The sequence below is a fragment of the Strix uralensis genome, chromosome 3 (assembly GCF_047716275.1).
Source record: "Strix uralensis isolate ZFMK-TIS-50842 chromosome 3, bStrUra1, whole genome shotgun sequence".
Classification (NCBI taxonomy): Eukaryota; Metazoa; Chordata; class Aves; order Strigiformes; family Strigidae; genus Strix; species Strix uralensis.
Window position 1 is genome coordinate 80429370 of NC_133974.1, and position 26670 is coordinate 80456039.

The 26670-nt window shown below is 36.2% G+C and overlaps 1 protein-coding gene across 24 annotated transcripts in view; it reads left to right on the forward strand.

Annotated features, from left to right (window-relative positions):
* Positions 1–26670, forward strand: part of AFDN (afadin, adherens junction formation factor) — a 132961-nt gene that overhangs the window by 57341 nt on the left and 48950 nt on the right. For 15 of the 24 annotated variants that reach the window (XM_074863019.1, XM_074863031.1, XM_074863042.1 and 12 more), the window contains 11 exons: positions 4267–4361; positions 5091–5353; positions 6909–6978; positions 9167–9285; positions 14151–14212; positions 14947–15152; positions 18862–18882; positions 19624–19769; positions 21320–21414; positions 24155–24420; positions 24909–25052. In XM_074863019.1, coding sequence (XP_074719120.1) covers positions 4267–4361; positions 5091–5353; positions 6909–6978; positions 9167–9285; positions 14151–14212; positions 14947–15152; positions 18862–18882; positions 19624–19769; positions 21320–21414; positions 24155–24420; positions 24909–25052 — 1487 coding nt within the window. The remainder of the gene's footprint in view (positions 1–4266; positions 4362–5090; positions 5354–6908; positions 6979–9166; positions 9286–14150; positions 14213–14946; positions 15153–18861; positions 18883–19623; positions 19770–21319; positions 21415–24154; positions 24421–24908; positions 25053–26670) is intronic. The other 9 variants (XM_074863022.1, XM_074863043.1, XM_074863035.1 and 6 more) reach the window with 1 other exon arrangement.

The following is a 26670-nucleotide window of genomic DNA, read 5'->3' on the forward strand; positions in this document are numbered from 1 at the left end:
GGTGCAGTCCCTTGTGTGGACATTTTTGTTGAACTTTGGGCTTACTTGTTTTCTATGATCTGATCTTCATAATTTAATTTAGTCTGGTTTTAAGTCAATACTATTTCCCAGCATTGTTTCAAGCACTGGATTAGCAAAATCAAGTGAAATTATCTTCTCCAAAATGGTATAATTTTAGTGGTGAAGTAATGCGTTTTAAATATATATCCATAAAGGGAGCCCTGTCTTGTCTTTTTCTGTGTTTCAAAAATGTACATTTGTATTATGAATCACTGAGTTGATGTGCTTACAGTGACTGTTCACTTCTGTTCACTACATAGGATTTTTTTTATAACACTTCTATTTAAAGTGTGGATGTTGACTCGTAACTGCATAAACCCAGTCATGGAATCTATTTGTATTGCATCCTTAGCATGGAAAGTGATAGAAAGCCACAGTTTTCACAGGTTTTACAGAAACAATTTCACTAGTGAGTACAGGTGAACAGTAATACGCTGTGCATCTTTTTACACTGTGTGTTTTATGGCAGTTGTTACTGTACATTTACATGCTTTAGTGTGTTTGAAAAACCCTTTTTTTCGAAATCACTGTTTCCTGTCTGGTCTTTGTGATAAAGTCCGCTTTCTGAGTGAGGGTTACCTCTTGAAATGCAAGTGTTCAATCTGCAAAAGCCGGTATACAGAGATGTATATGTATCTTTGTATGCGTACTTCTGTCATGGGGGAAAATAACTTGTGAAACTGACTTCAAATGCAAACCATACCAAGTGTTTTTGAACCCTTATATGATGTCACTGGGAAGAGCTCTGTCAGGTAGATAATTAAGTTTAATGTATGCAATAGTGGCTAACTTGGTCTCTTGAATCATAGTTCTTACTGCTTCTGCTTGTGTCTTGGAGGCACGTTCCAATCTAAGCTTAAAAAAACCCCGAAAAACTAGACGTTTTCTGCATGTATTTATATCTGCTAATGTTACTCAGTCATGGGTGCCATAAATAGAATACAGGCCATCTTTCTTCTATGCCACATGTTTACTTATGCACGCATATGAAATGAACAAGTCTGCATAGAATTCATACATTTTCCTTATGCCTCTTGCTGCTGCTTCTGTATTGTCTATTAATGCCCACCTTTCTGAGAACTTTGACCTTCCAAATTTTTGAATTAAAAGAAAATTATTGTTGTGTCAGATAAAAACCCCAGATATGTTATTTCCCCCCCCCCCCCCCCCCCCCCCCCCCCCCGCTAGACCTTAAGTCATGTGACTTAAATTGTATGTATTGCCTTTCTGAACCACCACAGGTCTGTAAAGTTTGGTCCTTGGAGGCTAAGCACAGCCTTCTTGGACTGTCACAGTTTGGGGAGCAGGGACTTTGCCATAGGTATGGCAGAATCTGTATCCCAATGCAGTGAGTTGAGGAATGCATTCCAAACAACATGTAGGCAACCTTCCAGCTATTGAAAAACAGGAAATACAAGACTTTACACTGTAGTATAATGCAACCTTCCTTCCCTCCTGCATCCCTCCCCTAGAACAAAAAGGCCTTTCATCCTTTTAACAATTTGTAGTAACTCTCTTCAAGAACAAGATACTTTTTACTGTGGAAATTGGCTTTTACTGACTGATGATTGCATGTGTGCTCTAAGTAACTTTCAGTAACTCCTTGATTTTTTCTCATTTACCTGGGAAGAAAAAAGAAGTGTTTGTACCTAGTGCTGTGGTTGTAACAAGAAAAAACTTACTTTAAATTGGACACTTCAGAGAAACCAAACAGGCTTAATTTGCCTCAGCAGAAACATTGTGATACTTAAAATGTATTTCTTACGTGAAAGCACATTTTACGTGACATGCATATATATTGAGTATATACGGTGGTGTGAGGTAAACATTCTTTAGCAGGAATTGATTGATTATTCACAAGTACTGAACTCAGGAATGAGATCCAGAAGTTTTCTTAAATAAACACTTGAAAACCATAATATTTTATATTTCAGAAATGTGTAGAAACATTTTAAAGGTTTTTTTTTTTTCTTTTCCAGATGTCAAAAATTAAAAAGTCCAGAGGGGAAGTATATTGAGTATAGGGGTGAAATCACTAGACTGTAAAGCCTATTCCCTAATCTGTATATAAGGGTTAAGGAGAAAGTGCCATAGCAAATTAAGTACAAAAGCCCTAGATAACTAGCCCTGACTGTTATGCCCCTGACTTCTGAAATTCCAGTATTTTCGCATGTTGAATAAAGGTCCTTGCCTCCAAACTGAATCTTGTATCTTTTGGGTGCCAGTTTTACCAAACTGGGATGTGGGTAGGAGGAGGAAATGTTTGACTTTTGGATTCATAAATAAGTAAATGAAGGAGCTACCCTAGGTTTTGATGTGGAAGTTGTGGGGAGACATAATAACAGTTCAGAGAATTGAGGGTAAGCAGCCAAATGTATTCAGCAGTGTATTACATGTCTGCATCTGGTGACATTGAAGATGCAGCCATATAATTTCTGATTAGCATTATTAAGTATTAAAAACTGCACACAATTTACATTGTTGAAGATACTGTATTAGCATTACCCTTTTTAGTGTACAGTGGTATTAGGTGTATGTCTCTATACACTCAAATACTAGGATTTAATAAAAGGGTTATCCCTGTACCTGAAAAATGTTTAGAGGACTGAGTGTTCTTATGTTTAATACTAGTTTTGTGATGGATGACCCAGTACTATCACGACAGTGATTCTAAATATGTTCGGTAACTGGATATTACTATAGTATCAGCACTTAACTTTGGTATCTATAGTACTACTCTGTGGACTGTCTCTGCCTGATGTCTTTATGTCCCAATAACATCACAACACCCCCAGGAGAAGCTTACTACTAGGAGCACCCATTATACTTTTCCCCATGTCAAAATCATCGAAAACTCTGTTGGTATCATTCTTCATTGATACCCAGCTTCTCCCTACCTCCATTCACTTTGTGTTTTCTGTTCTTTTGTACTGTTGCCTTATTTTCTTTGAATCTTCTGCTTTTAGTCAGTGTGTAGTTCTTAACAGTTAAGTTTTCTCTGTGCTGTTGACTTTTAGTTCCTTTAAATACTGTTCATTGAAGGACTGATAGAGGACTTCATAAACTAAGTGGAATTTTATGGTTAAATGGCTTGCGTTATGATTTTAATAAACAGATCCTGCTAGTAATGCTGGGAGTTTACAATTAGATTTATGGTGGTTCTGTTTATGTTGGCTTTCATTTAAATTTTGAAGATGACTAGTATCCTACTGAAGACAGTATCACTGTATGTGCTATGGCTTTAGTAATGTTCTCTGATGCTTTTGGGGGATGACTTGAAATTATTGTTCATGTCCCCAGGTAAGATGTTCTTTGTCTTGCAATTTCCTTTTTTTGCATCTTCTCTGTGGAGGAGAAAGTGGAAAGAAGTCAGAAGTGACAGTATTAGTTTAGTATCTGATAGTAATTAAAGTTGTAGTGTTTTCTGGGAAGCAGGGAGGATTTATATGTATGTCAAAACCCATCTGTGTTAGCCTGTGAAGGCAGCAGCTAAATCCTGTGCAGCATCCAGTGTAACTTGCAAAATTTGAATCTATTTGGATAATACGTTCTTTTGGGGGAAGGAGGAAGACGAACTTTATCTTCGACCTCATTTTCTGTGAGATGAAAATATAGGTCAATGGGACTGTAAAGATAAGGCCAGAAGTGCTGCAGTCTTGTATCTCAAGACTAAAGCTGTCATAAGTAAACATTTTGTAAGTTTCTCTTTTAATATCACCTATTTCAATATCTGATGAATAGGAAACAGTTTGGTATGTTGGCCACCTGACAGTAGATACTGCTGATAATCTACTTTTAGTAAGATCAGTGTACACTGTTATTGTAGAGATCTGCAGATATTTTGCTTTCTAAATCTTCTAAAGTCATATTGGCATACCCATACAGAATCTTAGAGATTAACAAAAATTGTATTGCTTAAACTACGAAGGAAATAGAAAAAGTTTTTCAAAGTATGTTCAGAATAGTAGTTCTTGATTACTTTGTTCTTTGCACTTGTAGAAGACAGTCACCCTGAGCGGGCTCGTGTCTATTTTCAGTGTTTACAGTATGATGAACAACTAAGTTGCCAACAAATCTTGAAAGAATGTCACTCAGTTATTTTTCTGGTGACTGCTAGTCTGAACTATATTGCAATGATGTAGAAATACTATGTGAATATTTGAACTTTAATAACTTGCAAATTACTATTTGTCACTTGCTGTACAGATGGTTCTGACTCCAGAGATAAGCCAAAGCTCTATCGTCTACAGTTAAGTGTCACTGAAGTTGGAACCGAAAAATTTGATGACAATTCCATTCAGGTATGGAAAAAAAGCACACTTAGATGACAGAACTAATCCAATCTCTGGGCAGTTATGTGTAATTTTGAAAACTAGTAAAATATTCTGTGAATACCCTTCAAAGCTAGAAGGGTAAAATGTTGCTGCAATTTCATGTTAATGCTCATAACTGATTTATTTTATTTCCTCTCTCTTGCTTTAAGAGGAAAGTAAGGGTTTCATTATTTAAAAAGGGGTATTCTTTTTCATCACTGGATCAAATGGTACATATCAGTGTTATCGTAACTGCTTAATGGCTTTCAAGTCCTAGTTTCAACCTCTCTGAGTGAGGTAGGATTTCTTAGATGTATAAAGCAAGCATAGTTGTATGAAGTTCATGCCAGGGAGTCTCTTACAGCACCCTGAGTCCATGTCAATGCAGGCAGTTGACTTGTAAATACTTGCATTGTGAGATTTCACATCAGAACAGCAAGTAGAAGAAAACACCATGTGACCAAAAAAGTGAAAAACTTTTCATTAAGGGATTTCTGCTGCCCGTGTTAGTTAAATGTGTGTTTTATTCTCTCTGTTGCAAGGAAAATTGAAGTGAAACTCGACTGATTTTAGTACCACTCATCTTTGTTAAATTCATAAGCAAGTAAAGTTAAGTTACTGGTCTGTAAATAGGGTAAGCTGCAGCTCAGTCTTTTTATTTTAATTTCTGCTGCTGTATAATTTAGTTTATTCCGTGTTAACTAAATTTATTTCCAGTTATTTGGTCCAGGAATTCAGCCTCATCACTGCGACCTCACTAATATGGATGGAGTTGTTACTGTAACCCCGAGAAGCATTGATGCCGAAACCTATGTGGAAGGTCAGCGTATTTCAGAAACCACTATGCTGCAAAGTGGAATGAAGGTTCAGTTTGGGTCATCTCATGTATTTAAGTTCGTGGATCCCACTCAGGACCATATTATTCCTAAAAGACCTGTTGATGCAAGTCTTATGGTTAAAGGTCCAAGACACAAAACTGGGTGAGTAAAATTTTTTATTCCCACTGAAGTAAAAGGGGGAGCCTTGGAAAAAAAAAAAAAGAGAATGAGAGCATTATAAATGGCCTGTGACTAGAGTATGGCTTTAAATGAGTTCTGAGTAGCTGCTTTTAGGTGTTAAATGTATAACTATTTTAATACTTGAGCTCCACCTTGTGATTTTTTTTAGGATTAGCAATTGTCTTTTTCATTATGAAGTATTCGGACAAGTTTTCCTGATTGTCACTTCTGCATTAAAAACAGTGCACGCCTTATTTTAATGTATGTCAAAGCTATTCCAACCTCCAGGAAAAGTGTTCGCTGAATGTTTTCAGAGATCGTGGGTTTTGTTTTTTCTCAGATAGTAACTTTCAAAATTTCACTGGAAGGATTTGGAAATCGAGTAGGGTAGTCACGAAATGAGACTGTCAAGATAGGGAACTAAATGTCTCAGTATAGCAATCTGATGTGTGATTGCTTACAGTGTGATTGCTTGTCTTCTAATTTGTTGCAAGGACTAATAGCCCAGAAGACCATCGTGTTGTTTCTCTGTATATTCATATTTTTGAAAGGTGCATAATAAAAATACTGATTATAGATCTAGTGACTTGTAGGGGCTCAGGTATTTTGTTCAGTGGCTATAGAAATAGTCAGGAGAAACAATCTTAAAACCAGGACTTTATAGCATGAAAAAAACCCTATCATCGTATTTTCCATCCTCTCTGGCTCCAAATGAGGCTACTATTGTAGTGTACTGTGGTTTAGAAGAGAAGCAGATTGCCTTGGAGATGAATGAGGGAAAGATACGTAGGAAAAGAGGCTCTTCTGGCTATCTGAGTTAACAGATGTATACTTTAAGCTTTTTTTTTTTTTTTCTCCACTTTATTTTAATGTAGAAGTGCACTGTGTGCTTGTTCTAGGACCTGTCTGCAGGAAAACCTCCAGCCATTTAGCCGTCATGTAATATTTCTGCTTAAACCTTGAGTTCATTCTACATCTAGCCTGCAGATCAATAAACAAATGCTCTTGCAGGTTTACATAGTCAACTGCAAAGCACTGTACTACTGCAGAGCTTTGCCTGGACAGCAAAATCTCTGGCAAAGGGCTATTGCAGCTTGAACAATCAAATATTTTTTTTAATCTTTAGAATAAGCAGATAATGTATTACTGTGATTTAGAAATGATTTACATTATCATGATTGTTGTACATTTAGTACTGAAGAGCTGAGCAAAAAGTTGTAGCAAGTCTACTACAGTGAATACAATACTTTGAATGTATTTTTATATGTTGTTATGTTTATGTGTATTTATAGTTTTTTACTTGACAGGGAAAAAATGCAACTAAGAATCTGTTTTTTCAAAGGGATTTATCTGTACAAAAATTTGTAGTGGATTTATATAAAGAATTGATACAGTGTTTTAAAAAGTGAATATTAACTGTACTCATGGTGTACCTCTTGAATTTTAATTTACTAATTTTAGCTACTCTGTTCCTTGTTTGTTAAATGTTTAACAATATAATTTCTAAAAAGTACTTGAAATGTTATCTTGCTTTTAGGGCTGTTCAGGAAACTACATTTGATCTGGAGGGAGATGTTCACAGTGCAACAGCATTACCAGCGAGCAAGGTATTATATTATGACTAAATTAGCAATAAATAATAAAAGATGATGTGTAAGTTAGGTCAAAATTATAACAGCAGCAATGTTTGGTAAAGTGCGACCAGTTCCTCATTCTCCCCAGCCATTTCCAGTTGTGGGTGGGCTTGGGTGTCACGTGCATTATTATTTTTTTATTTATTTTTTTCCCCACGAAACTGTTCTGTTTGAGCTTGTATTAGCATTTGAGCTTGTATTAGCATTTGGCATGCATTTTGTGCCAAGAATAGTAACTTTTTGTAGAAAGGGAAATTCCTCAAGCCTGGAATAGCTTTCTCCCCAAACTGAGCTATTGAAGGCAGATTACATGCAGGTAGAGAGTCATATTAGAAATGATAAATCATTATGTATATAGCATATGACTGTTGTCATCTGTGATAGGGTAAATAAATATTTCCTATAAAATGTGCAAGGGTGTTCAGTTTTAATTTAACTAGGCTTTTAAAATTTAATGGATGTGACTTTGACTTCAATAGAGCTTCTGTACACACATTGACTAAACAAACTGCCTCTGCAGTCATAGTTATAAACATTTTATGAGGTAATAATCTTTTCTTGCTTTCTTTCTGCACTGTTTTTCTGTTAATAAATTCTGTGCTAAAGTTGCATTTTCCAAGAGCAAAGAGAGTAAAATGACACAATGGTTAATGCCTTTCTTGGTGCTATGATCACGTGCCTCAGATGAAATGAGAGAATGAATTATTTCAGCAGGATGAAATGTAGTAGTCCTCCCAGAAATGCATTTCCTTTTATGTTTTATTACTACTATTACCAAATTGAAATACTTGTAAAGAAATTTAGTGATATTGGTGTGGCAGTGTAGATATTAATAACACTCTGATAGCTTTTGAATATGTTAGTCTTTTTTCTTGTTACAGACTTCTGATTCAGTTTTTCTCCTTTCTTTGTAACTTCGTTTGTGACAATGCTTTGTTTTATCTTGGATGCATTCTTTACCTGTGATAAGAATTTACTTAGTGACATTTGGGGGGGGGAACAAGAATAAAACTTTATTAACTATTAAAATGCCTCACAACCACTCAGAATTTGAGTTTCTGACATTATTATATAGCATATCTCATATTCTTTTCAGACTCATCAGAAAAATACTTCTAGTGGGCCTAGGGAAGCTTGGGAAAATTTAATTTTTTTTTTTAGTTGTACTGTTTGAGAATGTTCGTGGCATCTTGTTAAATCACTGGTGAATCAATTGTTTTCTAATAGTTGCACTTAAGAGTTTGCTTTTCTACTTGGAAAAAAGGGGTAATTATAACTTTAATTGGAAGGTCTCTAAGACCTGGTGGTGAAAAGTGATTCATGGATTGGTGTGTCAGTACTGGAAAAACTATTTTGTTCGAACTCTTGTTTTGAGATGCAATTTTTAGCAGGTTTTCTTGTGTCAAAGCAAATTATTTAGTCCTAGAAATTTCTTAGGAAATGTGGAAACACTTCATATGTTACTGATGTTTTGATTTCAACTTTTTATACTGAAAAATAATTTCTACATATTTCACTGCCTAAAGCAGCATGTTTTTCCCCTTCCTGATAGGGTTTGATGTGATTGGAAATCATAAATTAAAAGCTTCCTATTAAGGAGCTTCTAACACTGAAACAAGCAAAATTGTACATAAAAAATTGTGTAGTTTGGATTGCTACCTCTTTTCTTGGAAAATTATGTACTGTCTAGCAGATCAGACTTCCCTTAAGAACAGGATAAATTATGACATGGATCAATAATGTAAGCACTTGTATGGCAGAAGCGGAGTAAGGGAGCATAGCCAGTTTTAAATCTGTTAATATGTTTAACTTTGTCTCTTAGCTGAAGTTTTCATTGGCAATTCATTCTTACTTTGTGTTGATAACTATGCAGCTTTTAAATAAAGACATTTGAAATTTTCATTATATGTTCTTGCAATGCATTAACAAATAGCTGCTCTTAGCTGGCCATTGTCATCTTTTGAATTGCAAGTGTGCTCTTTGATGCTTCGTTGTGGTGAAAACACATGCTGAGCTGCTGGATTCTGTGCTGTACATTTTTCTTCTGTTTTCCCATCTCTTCTCAAGCTTCAGATTGACTCTTCATTTTAATAGTGCCAAGCCCAAGTAGTGTCTAATCCAATGTTGCATGCTAAGCAGCTGTCCCACTGTTTTGAATTAGAGCACCAGCAGGCTTGATGGTGACAGGACATCATCAGCATCCAGCACAGCCGAACGAGGAATGGTGAAGCCAATGATCAGAATAGAACAGCAGCAAGATTACCGCAGACAAGAAAGCAGGTAGGAAATGTGTAATCTGTTACTCCTCATAATGGAAAAAGCTGGATACGTTTTTCTGATAGATGGAGCATTGTGTTAAAATATTTTAAACTACCTGATTTTCCCTATGGAAATTGAGACTTCCTTTGAGATCTCGCTCCAGATAAAACCCAAGATTAATAACCAAAGCAAAAAACTTCAGAATATTAAAAAAAATTCCTTTGCTTCAATAGTCTGTTATTTGTAGTTCTCTTTTTTTTGTAAAGCCAAGCTGATAGTCATGTCACACCATTGATGATTTGTGGTTAGGCGTGTTGTATGAAATTTTTTAATAACAAAAGTACAAGTATTTGAAATTTTCATTTGTCAGTGGCAAGATGATGTGATTTACTCTGGAGAGGGAAGTAACCAGGTCATTCCTATTTCTACAGTAGTGTTGTGGGCAAGTCTTGTGAGCAAGAATTTTAGCTGGCTCTGAATGCTCGTTTTGTTTTTTCTCTAAAGTACAGTGTATTGGTCAGTTCTGATAAAAAGAACATATTTATGGAAAGAATGATTGGGTACCTAGAGTTGGAATTACATGGTCTTGATAAGAGAAGGCCCAGGGTGGATCTTATCAATGTGTCTAAATACCTGATGGGAGGAACTTCTTTACTGTGAGAGTGATTGAACACTGAAACAGAGTTCCCAGAGAGGGTGTGGAGTCCCCATCCTTGAAGATACTCAAAACCTGACTAGACAAGGTCATAAGCAACTTGCTCTAGTTGACCCTGTTTTGAGCAGAGAAGTTGGATCAGATGATCTCCAGAGTTCCCTTCACTCCTCAGCAATTCTCTGATTCTGTGAAAAGAATTTTTTTCAGATCTTAAGAACAGTACAGGATTGTACTCCTGTCTACATAAATCAGTTTTTAAATTTAGAATGACTGCTATGATAAATGGATGAAAGGTAAGGTAAATGTGCTTGCATGGTTAAAAAGTGCAATGATTCAAGTTGTAAAGGTTCTACTATGAAGCTTCTAGTACCTTTAGGTGGATTTCTTGTTCACTAGACAGAAAACAGACTTCAGAGATGCAAGTGGTAGAAAAAAAAGAAAAGGGCAGAAAGATGTGCTTCCACCTGAACTGAATTCCTGATGGTCAAGTGTTTTGTAGCAGGGACATCATTTAAATGCTTTCAGTGAAGTTATAGTAGAATACAACTCGGTTCTACTCTGCACATTCTTGTTAGAGTGCCTGGGCATCTTGAGTGTCTTTTTCAGAACTGTTTTTATTAACATCGCTGAAGATTTAACTCCTCCTTGTTGAATTTCTAGTGTGTTAACTGTAATTTTCCTCTCTCTTAAGAGAGATCAACAAAACTTCTTTGTGAACTTTTATAGCCTGTCAGAAGTTCTTGAGACTTCTACTGTTAATATTTCTTGGAGTTCTATCTGTGCATTTTTATGTGTATGAAGATTATTAAATTTCTGTATTTCTGCCTTTCAGCAAGAGCACTTGTTATAAAGGGGATTATCTTGTCCTGTAGTAGTTGTATATTTCAAAAATGCAGAGCCATCTGTGAGCTGTGTCTTGGCTTTATTTTGTTTTTTTAAACTTTTAAAATCCCCTTTGAAGACAATATGCATACTAGTCTTACTGTTACTATACAAGGGTTTTTTTCACCTTGGTGCCTGTGTGCAGAAAATGTTTTTAGAGAGGCATCCAAATTACACTTAAATTTGTGATAGCTACAACCACAGAGATCTTTTTTATAACCAGCATTGACATTGATATTTTCTGTATATATCTTATATGTGTATAGTATATGTTGTGTAATTACATTGAGGTTATTTTTCTAAATACAGCATTTCTATCACATGCTCTTTCTCAGATATATTCACTGTGGTGAGATTAACAAATTAGCAAAGTCAGGCTGTCTGATTAGGAAATGCCAGGCAACTTGTTGTTCAAGTAAATTTAATTCTTCCCCTTTGTGGATGTATTTTGTGAATCTTCGGTTAGGCTTTCTCTGGGATCCTCTGGTCTCGTTTTGTGAACTGTAAGGACAGTAATCATGGAGTGAAGTAACTGCTATGTTAGTTTGAAATACCAAAAAATCTTCACTGAGCATTTCCAGGTTCTTGTTACTGTACAGCTAGTCCACCTCTGTACTAAGTGTCCTTTCTGTGTGTGTTCATCACTGTTGTTCAAAGGTGAATAATAAGGCAAATAAGACTTTCTTCCAGTTGGTCACTGAATGGGTTGAAGACCAAAGATTAGAACTTGGCTGCCTTATTTTTTCATCTCTAGTCTCTAGAAAAAAAATAATTGAAATCTGAGAGCATAACTCCAAAACTCCAGTTTACTTATTGGGTATGGTTGTTCTGATTCAAATGTAATTCTGTGAAATAAAAGATGGTGACTGTTTAATTAAGGATTATGGTCATACATCCTCGTTAGAAACTGTCTTCAATTAGCATGAGCAAGCGTATAATGAAAAAGATGATAATTTTTTCTCTTGGAATACCCTTCAGGAGTTCTTAAAAATGTGTTTTGTTGGAAATAAGAATAGTGATATATGTGGTGTTAATGCAATGCAGACACTTACCAATTGCTAATTTTAGTGTGCCTTACGAAGTTTATATGTAGCTAGTATGCTGGCTAAAACAACCACATGAGGACAGAGGATATTTTGGGGTTTTATGCAGTTTATCATAGACACGTAATCTAGGAGAATACAGAAATATCTGGAGAATGTATTACTGTTTTTAATGCAATTTTAAAATGTAATATTACATGACACTATACTTAGAGAGGAGGCAACCCCTAATCAATATCTTATGGCCTTGCTAGACATACTTTAACTAGACTTTCAGACTGGTTTAGCTCAGAGAATTTCATCACCACAGAGAGGATTTTTCTATAAAAATAATAGCACAAAGACAACATATATTTAAAATGTATCCAGTAATATAGCAGGTCAGCTAGCTACTATCATATCAGAAGCACAGAGTTATTTTAACTTGAATTTCCAATTTGCAAAACATAATTAGAGAGTATTTCTTTTGTGTGTACTTGGAGAAGGCAGAAGATGGTTGAAGGAAACATATTAAGGTAGCTAAAATAATTTACTTATGGCGTATGTTCCTAGAGAACTAATTTACAGGTAAAACTAAATTAACATCTTTATAAAGAAGTCTTTCCTCTTCCTACTTCATATTAATTTATTTGTTAAAGCCAGTTTTCAAACTTCTGTAATATCAGTTCTCATCTCTCATGCTGCTTTCTTTCCCATTGGAGGGAAGACTGAGAATCCTGTTCCTTCCTTTGTGCTGCAAGGGATCACTATCTTTTTGTTCTAAATAAGAGGAAATAAATCATCAACTGAAATCTGTCACTGGTTTATCAGCCAGTTTGTTGAAATGTTTTTTGTCTTATTACCATTCCTATAATGACAGATCAAAAATTTCTCTGGACTTGTCACTGTAGTTCTATTTTGATAATGCTGTGTGAGTATTAGTTATTCTTCTATGGAAGTAATTAAGTTCTCAGTGAAGACAATGCACTTTTGACAATGTGGAGGTAGTGAGAAATTAGTTAATCTTAAATTTATAGCAATAACAATAGAGGAAATGCTGCAGTTTACACACCAGCTGAGTGCTCTTCATAAAGAGAGCATGCTGTCATGTTTGAAATGTAACTGAACTGGCAGAAATCTGTGTACATATTGCCCTGCTGTGCCTGCTGTTCCTTAACTTTCAGATCCCTAGAACTTTGTTTTGCTGATCACTTTTTATAATAAAGCATTATCTAAATGGCATAACTGAGTTTTCCGTTGGTTTAAGTTTTCGCAAGTTTAAAAAACAAAACAAAAAAACCACCAAAACCCAAAGGTACCCTTATTTTTTTCATTGAATATGCTAGAGTTTAATTTCAGATCTTTTGACATCAGCCTTCAAAGTTATTTTGTGGATTTTTACTGCAGGAGATAGCTGAATAAAAGCCTTCAGTGTCCTATCTTTGCTTTGTGGCATAAATAATATTTCTCAGGAGAATGAGGCATATATAATCATGTTACATTCCTTATCAATGTTGCTGGGGAAAGTAGAAAGCTACCTGTTGTGTTTACATGTGGTTAAAAATGGCTGTTGTATGCAGAAGATGTTAAGCTTTTACATATTTCCTAAAAATAGGTGCCTAGCTACAGAGAACAGCTCAGTTAATGTTTCTGCTTAAGGAAGAAATGAAATATGTGCTTAACCTTTTGTAGACACCAGAAAAATAAATTTTCTGGTCATTTTTCTCCTCTGTGAATTCTCTGATAGGTACTGATAAGAAAGAGTGCTGCAGTCAGTTTAAGTGAGAACGTAGTTCTGGGGCTCATGGAATGACTGCTGTTTCTTAACATAGCATAGCAACAGCCAGGTGAGGCTAGGGGCTAGATTTTACCTCCTTTCCCTGCTTACCAGAAGAAAGGACAAATAAGTTGACTTAAGTTCCCATCAGTTTTGAGGGCATTAAAGACAGCAAAGTACATTTATTGTAACCGAACTGATGTTTCAGGTGAAGCTTCATTCTCTTTCTTTCATGTGTCCATGAATAATTTGTTACTTGAATCCTGTCAATGGCAGATGGCTAACTGATCCTATCAGTCTGCCATACAGCGCAGAAGAGGAGGTTCATTAATATCATAGACTCCACAGTTCAAGTCTGTATTTTGATCTGTTGTGTTGTGGGCAAATACAGCTTGAATGATTTTAGAGGAAAGGTAAAAAAAGGATCATTTCGAGGAAGGATGTTGTGTCAGCATTTGGAACCAATGTATTTGGAGAAATCTGTCATTTAAAGTGGAATTAATATAATCTCTGTGGATTGTTTATTTCAGTTTTTGTCTTCTTTCTTTAGACCTCAGGATACCCATGGACCAGAACTGATACTACCTGCCAGTATTGAATTCAGGGAAAGCTGTGAGTAAATTGTGAAATTATAACACTAACCTGCTGACATGTTTTTCTATAGTGTAAAATTTCAGTCAGTTTGAAAACTTAAGGATAACTTTAAGTAAACATTGAAAAGATTAATGACTGAACAGATGATAGCTAATCCAGTAATACAATTTATTGTGTTGGGGAAGGTGAACAGACACTTCAGGTATTGAGGCAGGTTCATTTTATTTAAAATCTGATGAAATTTTCATCTAGAATACAATTTTTTGTTATCTTGGTCCCAGGTTTTTAAGGTCTCAGATCTGGTAGAAAAATATACCAGAGAATGTCCAGATTTCAAGTATTTGAAACCAAATAGATTTGTGAGCACGCAAAGACAGATTTTTATTAGTATAAAATTCCCTATAATAAGGGGACTTTGTAGGAATAGAATGGACAAGAGGAACCTTGCATTTTTCTGTTCTCTTGAAGGTGCAAATTTTCAGCAAAGAGATATGAAATAGAACAGAAGTGTTTCCTGATGATCAGATTTTCTAGCTTTATATAGAAGTGTGTTGTTAGTGTGCTCTAAATTGCCTAGTAGCTGTAGTACATACTGGGCAATTTAGAGTTCCAATTCCTGTAAGTTGCTCCACCCCCCCACCCCCCACCCCCCCCCAAATCCTCTATGCCCCAAGTTAGGAATTTGTTTTATTTCATTTTCTTCCTGTCTTTGGCTTTACGACATGTTGTTTTTTTTCCCTCTTTCTCTGCAGCTGAAGATGCCTTCTTATCTGCCATTATAAATTACACAAATAGCTCAACAGTTCATTTTAAGCTGTCACCTACATATGTTTTGTATATGACATGTCGGTATGTATTGTCAAGCCAGTACAGACCTGACATCACTCCTGCTGAGCGTACTCACAAAGTCATTGCAATAGTCAACAAGATGGTGAACATGATGGAAGGAGTGATACAGGTGAGTTACTCTGCAAAAACACGTCAAGGGAATTAAATACATGTTATAGATAACTATAGGAACCTTTTTAGACTTTTTCTTAGAGTTTAACCAACTATTGTTAAGGGTCAGACTAATACCTATATTGATTGCCCATATGAAGGTTTGCTTTTGTGTCAATGAATAATGTCTTGGTAAGAAACTCTCTCCTGAGCAATGTGGGAGGTTAGGGAGGGGCTGTTGCTCTGAAGATATGTTCTCTGACAAGAAATTACTCTTCTGTTCTGTGGAAGGTAAGATCTTTGCAAGCATTTCTGGCTGTGAGTTCTTGTAAAACAAGTTGGATGTGCTTATTAAAAAATATTGTATAGATAGCAGTTGTTTGCACTGATTGATGCTTGAAGTGAACAGATGAAACAGAAATGATGTTTTAATCTTGATCCTGTTACTCTTACAACCTCTGTAACCACAAAAATGGTAATAAAACTGGACTTTTTGAACCAAGCTGACACAATTTCTCTGTAAAGAGAAGTAGAAGTTCTCAAATGTTTCAACAACTTATATGTAGTCTGATGCTTTTGCTGTTACATGTGCAAGACTTCTACAGAAGCACAGGGGAGTTGTGTTTTGTGTAGGAATGCAGGATAAGATCCACTGGGTTGTCTGTGAAACTAGACAATACCTTGCATTCTGTAACTGTTGATAAAATGTAATGGTCATTTCCTGAAAAAGGAGTGCTAGTTCAGGTATCCTCACTAACTAATTAATTATTGTAACTTCTTTGTCTGCAGGTTTTTCTCAGAGAAAAAAATGAAATACATTTCTGTATTTATTAAAACATGTATGTGTTTGTTGCAAGAAGTACTGCAGTAGTAGCCCATATAGAGCAAGGACCCTGCTGTGCTAGGCACTGTACAAGCATAACAAATGCATCAGTCCTGCTTTAGATAATTTATTATGCAAGTGTTACACAACAGGATGATTAAGGGAGAAAAGTAAACAACAAGAGAGTGGCATGAAAGTCACAGCAAAACAAAACTGTTCAGCTTTTGTTCAAGTGTTGGAAAGATTTAGTGGAGTTTTCAGCAGGGAGAATGTTTTAATTAGACAGCTCTGTAAACAGTTACAACAGGCTCCCACCTTTCACAAGAAAAAGAATGGGAGAAAATGCCACTGTTGAAGACACTTTACAGTAAGAAAACAACAACTAGCCTTTCAGGTACATTCTGAAGCTGATGAGAGGTTGAAAAGTGGTTTGAAGTGAAGAACTAGTACATTGCTTTCAGTCTTGATGCCATGGTGAATGGATATTTGATAAAATTGAAATGGTATCAAAAGTTAAATATTCAGGTTCTCCTATATAAAAAAAATAATCTGGCTGTGGAAGAGTGAATTTGTTAAAGTCAGAGGGAAGAATGTGGCAGTAGTGGAGAACATGAAATGCAGAGAGCCTGAACATAAGCAATTTAGCTGGGAGAATGGGAATTAAACATTGAAAGAGTAGGTGTCAAATGTAATCTGGAAGTTACGGGGCTGAATTAAAGGTCACTTGGTTTATATAACTACATAAGCTAGTAACAGTGACCCCAAAAAGACTTGGGGTGACAGGGATGGGTACAGTGGGAAAGCAAAGAGAAAGTTCTGCATTTGTTGTGTTGAACTAAAATGGGTAACTGCGTAGCTTCTAGAAGATACTAGAGAGGTGGGCTCAAACATCGGTTTGATTTGACAACAAATCAAAGCTAGAAAGTAGATTATCCTGTGAAACATTCATTTACAGCACTGAGAAGGGCTTCCCAAATCAAGTCCAGCCTTGTGGTTGTTGCAAGCAAGTGTATTTTATATAATCCTGCTGATAGCATTAAAAAACTTAAAACCGAGTATTTGTCTGAAGTGTCCTTTGTGAAAGCCATTTCTACAGCCCTGCAACTCTGTAGTTGCATTCTAATGTCCAACCTAAAATTTAAGGAAGACATCAACAAGGAAGTGGTAGCTGCATTTGTGGGTTTTGAAACATGTTACCTAGTTGCAAGAAGTAAGAGAGTTGGAGGTTAGAAGAAGGTTGGAGGAGGTTCTTTCAAATGCCCTGTTGGAGAAACTGGAGGAAAAGGGGAAAGTTACAAATGTTATGGAAGAGTAGAACTTCAGTGAATTTGCAGGGTAATGGTCTGGAGACAAATGCATGGATTCTAAAGCTTGACCGGGAAAATGTCAGTATCTTGGACCTGTGTTAGTGGAGTATAAACACTACTTAAGTCAAATTACTTCATCTAAGCTGTAGAATGAGTGTTTATATTGATGGCTGTCACAGTTAAATTATGATGTCATAAGTTGCTGTATCACAATAGCTTTTTTTGCATGTCTGAACTGTAGCGCATGCCTGCACTGAAAGGGATCTGAGGGTGTGAAAGACGGAAAAGACAGATGGGAGGCAAGGGGAGAGAGGAACCAAAACAGAAGTAGTGGGAAGGAGCACAAACTCTTGTGCTATACTGTGGGAGTAAAATAAATTGTTTAGATCCTAATTTTGCCTGCCTAGATTGTAAGGAGACTTGATAGCTTTCTGAGGTTACTCAAGAAGTACTTGCTAACAAATTAAGACTGTGACTTTCTGTAGTCTGCATTAGTGTATGCAAATATTACAGAAGACTTTATATGAGAGAGATATAAAATTGGAGAGATCCATGAGAAGACTTAGTGCTTTCAATAAAAATCTAGGCTTAGAAATTTAATTCATATAAAAAAGCCAAATTTTTGTATCATGATTTTTTTTCCTTTTCAAATCATTCTGTGGCATTTCTGATCCTCTGCAGATTTTAACATTTGTTTGTAGAAGGAGCATCTCCTTTTGTTTTGTGCCAACACATCTTCAGTCAGTTCAGAGTGCCTTGGTTGGAAAGAGGGGAAGAAACAAAAAATCAGTGGCAATTTGGTTTTTTGAGCTCTAACTAAAATTACAATAGCAACAGCAAATGACACCTCAGAGTTTTGCATCTAAGCTCACTGTGTTGCAGGTGGGGGGGAGTGATCTGAATAGAAGGCAAAAAAAAATTAAGTGTGAGCTCAGTTTTAGATAATCAGACAAACATAACTGGTGGGGTTTTTCTTGTTTGCTTGCTTAACTCAGTGTAGCTTATATGTACCAGCATTTAAGAAGCTTAGTGTGGTATTTCATTTGACTTCTCTTTTGTTGTTTAAAACAGTCTTTTGTTCTTTAATTGAAAAGTCATGTATTAAATCTGTCCTAGGTGTTTTATGTTTTTTGTTTGGCTTTGTTTTGTTTTGTTTTCTGGTGGGGATTTTCTGTCCCCCTTTATGTTTGTTTGTACATTGTCTTCATTGCAGCAGTGTGGGCAAATAGCTCCCTGATCTGTTACTTGGATGGCTAGTTACCCCATTGCCTGCAAAAAGTTCTGAGGGGTTTCTGTGGTGCACTGAGCATGGAATAACCAACTAGTCTGGGATGTCAACTAGTATAGAGCATTCCTTGAATTAATTGTGACATGTGGGCACTTCAGTTCTTAGCTGTTGTGCTACTAGTCCTTTTAAAATAATTCATTTTTTAAAAGGGGCTCAGTTGCATTGTAACTACTGATTAATGCATCTGTGTATAACTGTGAACATAAGTGTTGTACCTTCATATTTAGTGTTTGATTTCTAAAGCTATCATGATTGTTCACAAGTTTCTTTCTTCTATTCTGTTTGATTTCCTTCGTCCGTTTTTCTCCAGGAGGTAGACCAGGTTGATCAGGTAGGATATATTGCTGGGAACTGATCCTAGCTATGTTGGCTTAGCTCAGTTTCTCATGCTGCTTCCATATCAAAATACAATACTCAAACAGCTGGACTTGAACAGTTCATAACACTCATTCAGCAACTGGAACATGCAGTACTAAAATCCTTTTTTGACTTTGCAACTTTTACGGCATTCCATAATTTCTGCTTAACGCACTTCAATGTGGATATGAAATGACCAAAGTTCTTTTTCTTCCCTTTATTTTCTTTTTTTGTTGTTTGTGGTTCCTATTCTTTGGATTTCATCTGAGGTTGCCTGGCCTGGCATTTGTGGTCGGGAGATGGTGAGATAGATCAGTACTTGATACTGAATCACCTGGTATGTAAGCCAGTGAGCGCAGTATCAGAGTGGCAGTGGGCAGTAGTGAATATGCGCTTAAAAGTGCACAGATTACCAGATACTGCATTCTGCTAAGCTCTTAGCACTGTATAACTAGATGTTTATGCCGTGACTTTATTGATATGGCTATTGGCAATTTAACAGAATTTCATATGTTCAGTGACCGTGTTAAAATTCAACTTACCAGTTACAGCAATTGCAATATTACATATAAACATTTTGCGAATATCTGGTATCTGAGATATGTTTGGTGAAATGGGAAAAGGTACTGGTCTATCTTTTGGAGCCTTTTTAAGCTGCCATGCTTTATCAGAAAACTATTTCCCTGTACTATTTCTTGCTTCTTTCTACTTACAGAAACAGAAGAATATTGCTGGGGCACTTGCCTTTTGGATGGCAAATGCATCTGAATTACTGAATTTTATAAAGCAAGACAGAGATCTTAGCCGAATTACTGTGGATGCACAAGATGTTTTGGCACATTTGGTTCAAATGGCATTCAAGTAAGGCTATCAAACTTCTGTTTCACTTAACATATTCTATGTTTCTGTGGTTTTTAGAATAAATTCACGTTTTTGCCAGATCTTAGGTATGGCAATAATGTCTTTTCTGTATTTTTAAATATCTGAGAGGAGGACTTATAAGAGGGGCTAGAATTACTTTTTTAGACAGGTACTTTGTTTTATGAATACGGATCACAGGGTTACGCAAGGAGTTTCACTGTTTAGCTTCAAGGGGGACTGTATTGTTCTAAAGAGCAGTATGTAGTGTGTGAAACCTTGTCATTGCCTTTGGAACTTCTGAAAGGTATCAGAGATGCACCCAATTCATTTTGTATGTACTCCTACAGATTTTTATTTTTTCCTGTTGGTGAATTATGGGCAAATATGGTATAGCAAGTAGGTATTTTGACAGTCTTTCAATTTTATAGCAACTCTAAATTACTAAGTGTTAATGAAGCTATGCCTTTTTGCCACAGGTCAGTGTTTTGGATTGGTGGCTAATTCAATTTGCTTAGACAGTCATTGAAGAAAGAATATTGCTGTGGCTAGGAAGGAATGGCACTGTATTTTTCTGTGTACATGATAAGCAGGCTGGATGCAAAAGGGTATTTCTGAATTTTAGCTGTGTGTGAATTCTCCCCTGAGTACGCTGTAACATGGCAGATTCTATATGGATGTATTAAACTTTTGGGAGAACTGTGGGATATATATTTAGAAGGCAAATAAAAAAGCACAACAGAAGCAGGAAAAGAAATAAATCTCCTGTGAAAATATTATTTGATGGGGACAACTGGCATACACCAGAATTGGTTGAAATTGCCATGGCTTTTGTTTTCTAGCAGTTGAGGGTATTTCATTAAAAATGTTACAGTAAAACAGAAAGGGGAGTTATAGAAAGCCATGAAGTATTCTCCTATATATATGTGATTACAATTTGATTCCGTTTTAGTTTCAGTTCTTAACAGAAAATGTATAAATTAATTATAAAAAACAGTGTTAAAGAAAATGTTTAATTATTAGAAGAGAAAGAATACAAAACCGGACTTTTCACTGTAGTTAAAGATAAGAGAGATACAAGAATAAAATTGGTTACACTAGAGACATTTAAGGATCTTGTGCATTGGCTCAGAATAGGAAAATTAATTTTTTAAAAAATACTACTATTGGTAGATTTTAAACCAGAGAAAAACATATTTCTGTTTGGAAAAATAGTTTTTGCAATCTTACAGAACCAGAGTTTGGCCTGACAGCATCTATTTATGTATCATATGACCTTTGCTTACAAGTGCGGTAGCGATACTGCATTTAAGTAGCTGTGTGTGTTCTCTGACAACCTCATTCTTTTTCCAAGATTTCTAGGAAAGTTATGGGAGAACTAGTCTCTCTGACCTTTTAAAAAGTATTATTTGATTCCCCATAGTCACATACATAGCACTGCGATTTCAGAAATCTTGTAATTTGATAGATCTCTTTTCTTCAGAAGCATTCATAATTAACACATACAGGATTTAAGGTTTTGTTTGTTTGTTTTTTTCCCCCCTCCCTTCCAGGTACCTGGTTCATTGTCTGCAGTCAGAGCTTAATAACTACATGCCAGCGTTCCTTGATGATCCAGAGGAGAATAATCCTCAGAGGCCTAAAATAGGTTAGACTACTTGATCTTTGCTTGTGTCTTCTAAACCACCCAAATAATTAGTAATAAATAGAATTTTTCTTAACAGTGATATGACATTTACAAATTGCCCTAACCCCTGGGAGTTGTTTGGATCAATTTTGTATGAATGACAGTAAATAATGATAGTGACATTCAAAGAATCTATGTTGGGTTTAAAAATCATGGACTATAGTTTGAAGGGGAACCTCTGGATGTCATCTAATCCAGTGACTTACTCAAAGCAGGTGCAACTGGATCAGGTTGTTCAGAGTATTGCCCAGCTGAGTTTTGAATCTCCAGTGAGGGATGGAGATGCCACAACATCTGAGTAACTTATTCCAACATTTGACCACCCTCATGGTGAAAATACTTTTCCTATATCTAATTGAAATTTTCCCCATTGCAATTTTTGTGTTGGTTTGTCTGTTGTATGCAATCACTGTGCACCTTTGAGAGGGATCTTGTTCTGAACCCTCCTGTTAGGTAGATGAAGACAGCAATAAGCTGTGCCGTTGGCCTTCTCTTTCTGCAGGATGAACCAAATCCACTTCTCTGTCCCTCTTTTATGTCCTTTTCTCCAGCCCATTAATCATCTTGGTGGCTGTCTGCTGAATTTGCTCCATTGAATAGGTATCCTCCTTGTGCTGGGGAGTCTAAAACTGGGTGCTGTGCTCCAGATGCAGTCTCTCAAATTCTGAATGCATAGGAAGGGTTGCTTCCCTTCCTTCTGCTAGTTGTACTGCTGCTAATTTAACAGCTTAGTATGCAGCTGACTACCTTGCAAGCAAGGACACGCTGCTTAATCTTGTGCAACTTGATGTTTACCAGGATCTCTGCATCATTTTTGGCAGGGATGTTTTCTATCCAGACGGCACCTAGCCTATACTGTTGCATAGACTTACTCCTTCCCTTGGACTCCCAAGGACTTGGCAGTCTTTGGACTTCATGGAGTCCCTGTCAGCCCATTTCTCCAGCCTACTGAGGCCCTCTGAAAAATACCGCCACACTTCAGTGTATCAGTATTTGCCCCCAGCTTGTTATCATCTGTGAATTTGCTCTCTATGCAATCCAGTGGAGAATGCACCCCATCCAGTTGCTCAAGTTACTCATAAAGTCATTAAACAGTGTCACTCAGTCTCAATCCATGAGGGAAGCTGCTAATAGCTGACTGTCAGCTGGACTTTGTATCCACAAATCTATCAAGTCCAGTGGTCCAGCCAATTCTCTACCTACATTATCATCTGCTTATCCAGTCCTTATCTCAGCAATTTTACTGTAACGTTGCTATGGGAGAATCTGACAAAGTACCTCCCAGTTACTAAGGTTAAGCTGACTGGCCTTGTAGATTCCTGCCAAGGATCCCTGCCGTGGTACTTTAAATATGATAGTGCTTTGCAGCAATGTCAGCCTTCCTAGGTTGTTCTTGAGCATGAGAGCATTCTGGTCATGTGTGCTATCCCACTGTGTCTGTAACCCCAGCTCAGTGACTGTGCTCAGACTTCTAATGCCTCTTGTTTTTCCATACTGAACACATTCACTGACGGGCCTCTGAGATAGGATCCCCCATTGTGCTTTTCATGGGGCAAGTGTGAGAGCCTCCTACATTATGTAGCCTGATGACTAAAGAAGAAAATGGAAAATGTAAAAAATATTCAAGTTTGAAGGGATTAACTGGGGATAAAAGGTTAGAAAGAGTTAATAGTGACATTCTGAATAATTGAAGTAAAGATGATCTGCAGCGCTATTAAATACAGTCATTCTGTTCAACTACGAAGAGTATTTATACAAAATTTATATACACTTCCTGGTCTTTTGGATATTAAGCTTGCTTTTTTCCTGTGTTGAATGTTGAAGGAAGAACATAAAGATGTACTGGGGTTTTTTAATGCCCTGTACTGTAAGAGAGAACTTCATGGGACACAAACCTTGAAAAAGTAGCAAACTGATATTGGAGTAAAGGCAGATGATGTTCATTATTTCAGTTATTTTTGAGCTGCTTTATAGATTTCTTATACAGATTTTTTTTTTCAGTCACAAAACTATGTTTCAGTGCTGAAGAAATTACTTCCGTGGTCTCTTCAGTAGAGATTTCAGATAAAAGTGTACTGCCTTAAAAGAAGGCTTGGAGATAAATGTTCTGCTGTTCCACGAGGAAGCATATAAGAATGTTTTCTCTTGGTGAAGCTAACAGGAGGTCCTTATTGCTTCTCACATGATATCACAATGAACTAATGGGCAAAATGAAATTTGAAGAATATTTTAAAAAGCGAATGTGTAAAGTACATTATGCAATGCACATAGTTTCTGCTGAAATTTTTGAATACAGTTTGATATTTAACTGCAAGGAGCTATGAAATAATTGCAATATGCATTTGAAACAATATAAAGTTTTTAACTTGTTCTTAAAATAACAGAAAAATGAGTTTACTCAAGTGAGGACATGATTTAAGTGTCAGATATGACCAATGATATACTTGTGTACTAAGTATTTCCCCAAAAGAATTTATTTTCATTTCAGGAGTTAAAAAACATATTTCAGCTATCAGTTTATGTTCCATCTTGCAAACCATGAAGCAGTGAATTTATTTCTGAAAGTATGTATAACAAATACATGTAGGTTCTACCTAGCATTCACCAACCTGGGTTAGGTGTCTGTATTATTATTTATGCCCTAAGTCAGTTGTACATTACAGTATGTGAATGTGGTTTACTTTTTGTTTTATCTCTGTAGATGATGTGCTGCATACATTGACTGGAGCTATGTCCCTGTTACGGCGGTGTAGAGTGAACGCTGCTCTCACTATACAGCTTTTCTCCCAGCTGTTTCATTTTATCAACATGTGGCTTTTTAACAGATTAGTTACGGCCCCAGATTCAGGGTTATGTTCACATTATTGGGGAGCTATTGTTCGTCAACAGTTGGGCCATATTGAAGCCTGGGCAGAAAAACAGGGTTTAGAATTGGCTGCTGATTGCCACCTGAGCAGAATAGTGCAGGTGAGTGTATTTCTTTCTGATTAACATTTCTCCCATAATTGTATATTCTGTGTTCCTAGGGAATAGTATGTGGATGAGTGTAGTTTGTGTGAATCAATCCTGGAACATTGAGGTAACATGCAAAACCACAAAATATGCTTTCAACATCATTAATATTTAAGTTACACATGAAATTAATAATTAGTGATTTTAGCCAACATATGCTGTTCAATTTCGAAGACTGAGCTATAACTATGCTGAAAAGAGACAAGAAGAGTAGCTGAAAAATTGATATGCCTAATTTATGAGAGATTAGTATTACTTCATGTTGTAGGTACAAGAGATGTATTTAGTGGCTGTTTTGGGGATATTTATGTTGCTTCTGTAACAAATCTGGCTTCTTGCTTTGTCTTTTCCTATCTGTCATCTAAAGAAAACTCAGAAACAAGGCTTAAGGTTTCATTCTGATTTGGACTTGTCTCCAGTGACCCTTTTTTTTTCTCCCCTAGGCAACCACATTGCTTACCATGGACAAATATTCACATGCAGATGTTCCAAATATTAACAGTACTTGCTTTAAGCTGAATTCTCTGCAGCTACGAGCTTTGCTGCAGAATTATCACTGTGCTTCAGATGAACCACTCATCCCAAAAGTAAGTCTCTTTTATTACTTATTGTGCTGTTTAACATACCTGAGGAATATAGACTTAAAATAGAAACACTGTCTGAAAACATCTATCTTATTGTTGATTGGTTTGGAATTGTTATGAGAAGAGTCAGAGTGGGCAATCTGCTCTCTATACTGTAGGAAGTATTGGTGTTATCAGCCTGCTTCTGGCCACCAACTTTAGGTGTACTTCACTGCAACTTGGGCAGGATATTACCAAAAATCTCTCTTACACTGAGTTGAAATGTAAGGTAACACTGCATGTTAAACATACTCAGGTTTCACTGCACCTTATGTCATTTGTGGGTGAAATCCAGTAAGGCGGTAGAGGAGAGGTGCACAGAGCACTCCCAAAAGCTAGTTCTATGTATAATCACAGGAACAAAGATTGAAATTTTGACTAGAAATCAAATGAAAGAAGGAGGAACACTAAGCTTTTTGCATGTGGGATGTAAAAGTCAATGGATCTTGAATCCCTTCTTACAAGGAGCAGACATGTTGTCCTTTGATGGGCAGATTGATACATGGAGCATGTATGTAGAGAGAGAGATGTTTTTTTCAGAACTGTTTTTTTGTCTTGATATTTAAGATATAACTGACTATTCTAAGTTTTATCTGTGGGAAACATCTTTTTGGCAAAAGGCAAAAGAGGTTTTGTGTTCCTTGCAGATTTGTAATCATATGTGGATGAAAATTCTTAAGGTAAACCCTGATTACAGGATAGTTGACCGATCTCAAAAATCTTAAAAGATGAAGATAATCTAATATTTATATAACTGAATGCATTGTCTACAAAGCCTGGTTTTTAATAACTTCAGATACATTTGTCTATTAGATCAAAGATACTAATACAATGGTTCTAAAGGGGGTCTTGTAGCTTGGATATATTTTTATCTATCAGCTACTAAACCAAAAAGTCTTTTGCTGAAGAACATAGCTTGTATTTCCTGTTTACACATAGGTAGAATTCCACAGTTAATTATTATTGTTCTTTAGGGACCTCCAAAGAAATATAGTGCTAGATTTGACAGGTGGTCTTTGTGTCAGAGGGAGGATTACAATATGACTAATTTGTCCTGTTGTGGTGAAGTGGTATTTGGGGATTCTTTGCTCCTTGCTATGAAAGAGACTTGTATGCTCAAATCCTGACTTACTGCTGCCAAATCTGAAAAATTTCAAAGCTGAACAAAGCTGTTAAAATGTTCAAAAGAATATAAGTGTATTTTCTTCTACATATTTTAGTTTGATGTAATTCTTTTAAAAATTAGCACCTTTTATGGTAAAAGGACTCTTCTAAAAGAGCACTTCTAAAGACAGTCTGGATTTATCTGACTTCCCCTTGGAAATTTGCTGAAACTGAACATTTAGATGAGAACACTTACATGATTATCTCAGCTGTGTTCTGCATTGTGCTCCAGTAATGGAATTGTTGTATCAGGTTTATAGATTCTAAATTGCACATTAGTGTAAACTGGGGTGAGATTAAGACCAAACTGTTAAGCTGGTTTTGTGGGCTAAGTAGAAGCTGTGGAAAGAGACTGGAAATCACATATGAATCTTCGGTAAAACAAATACCTGTAGTAAAGGAATCTACATGTAATATT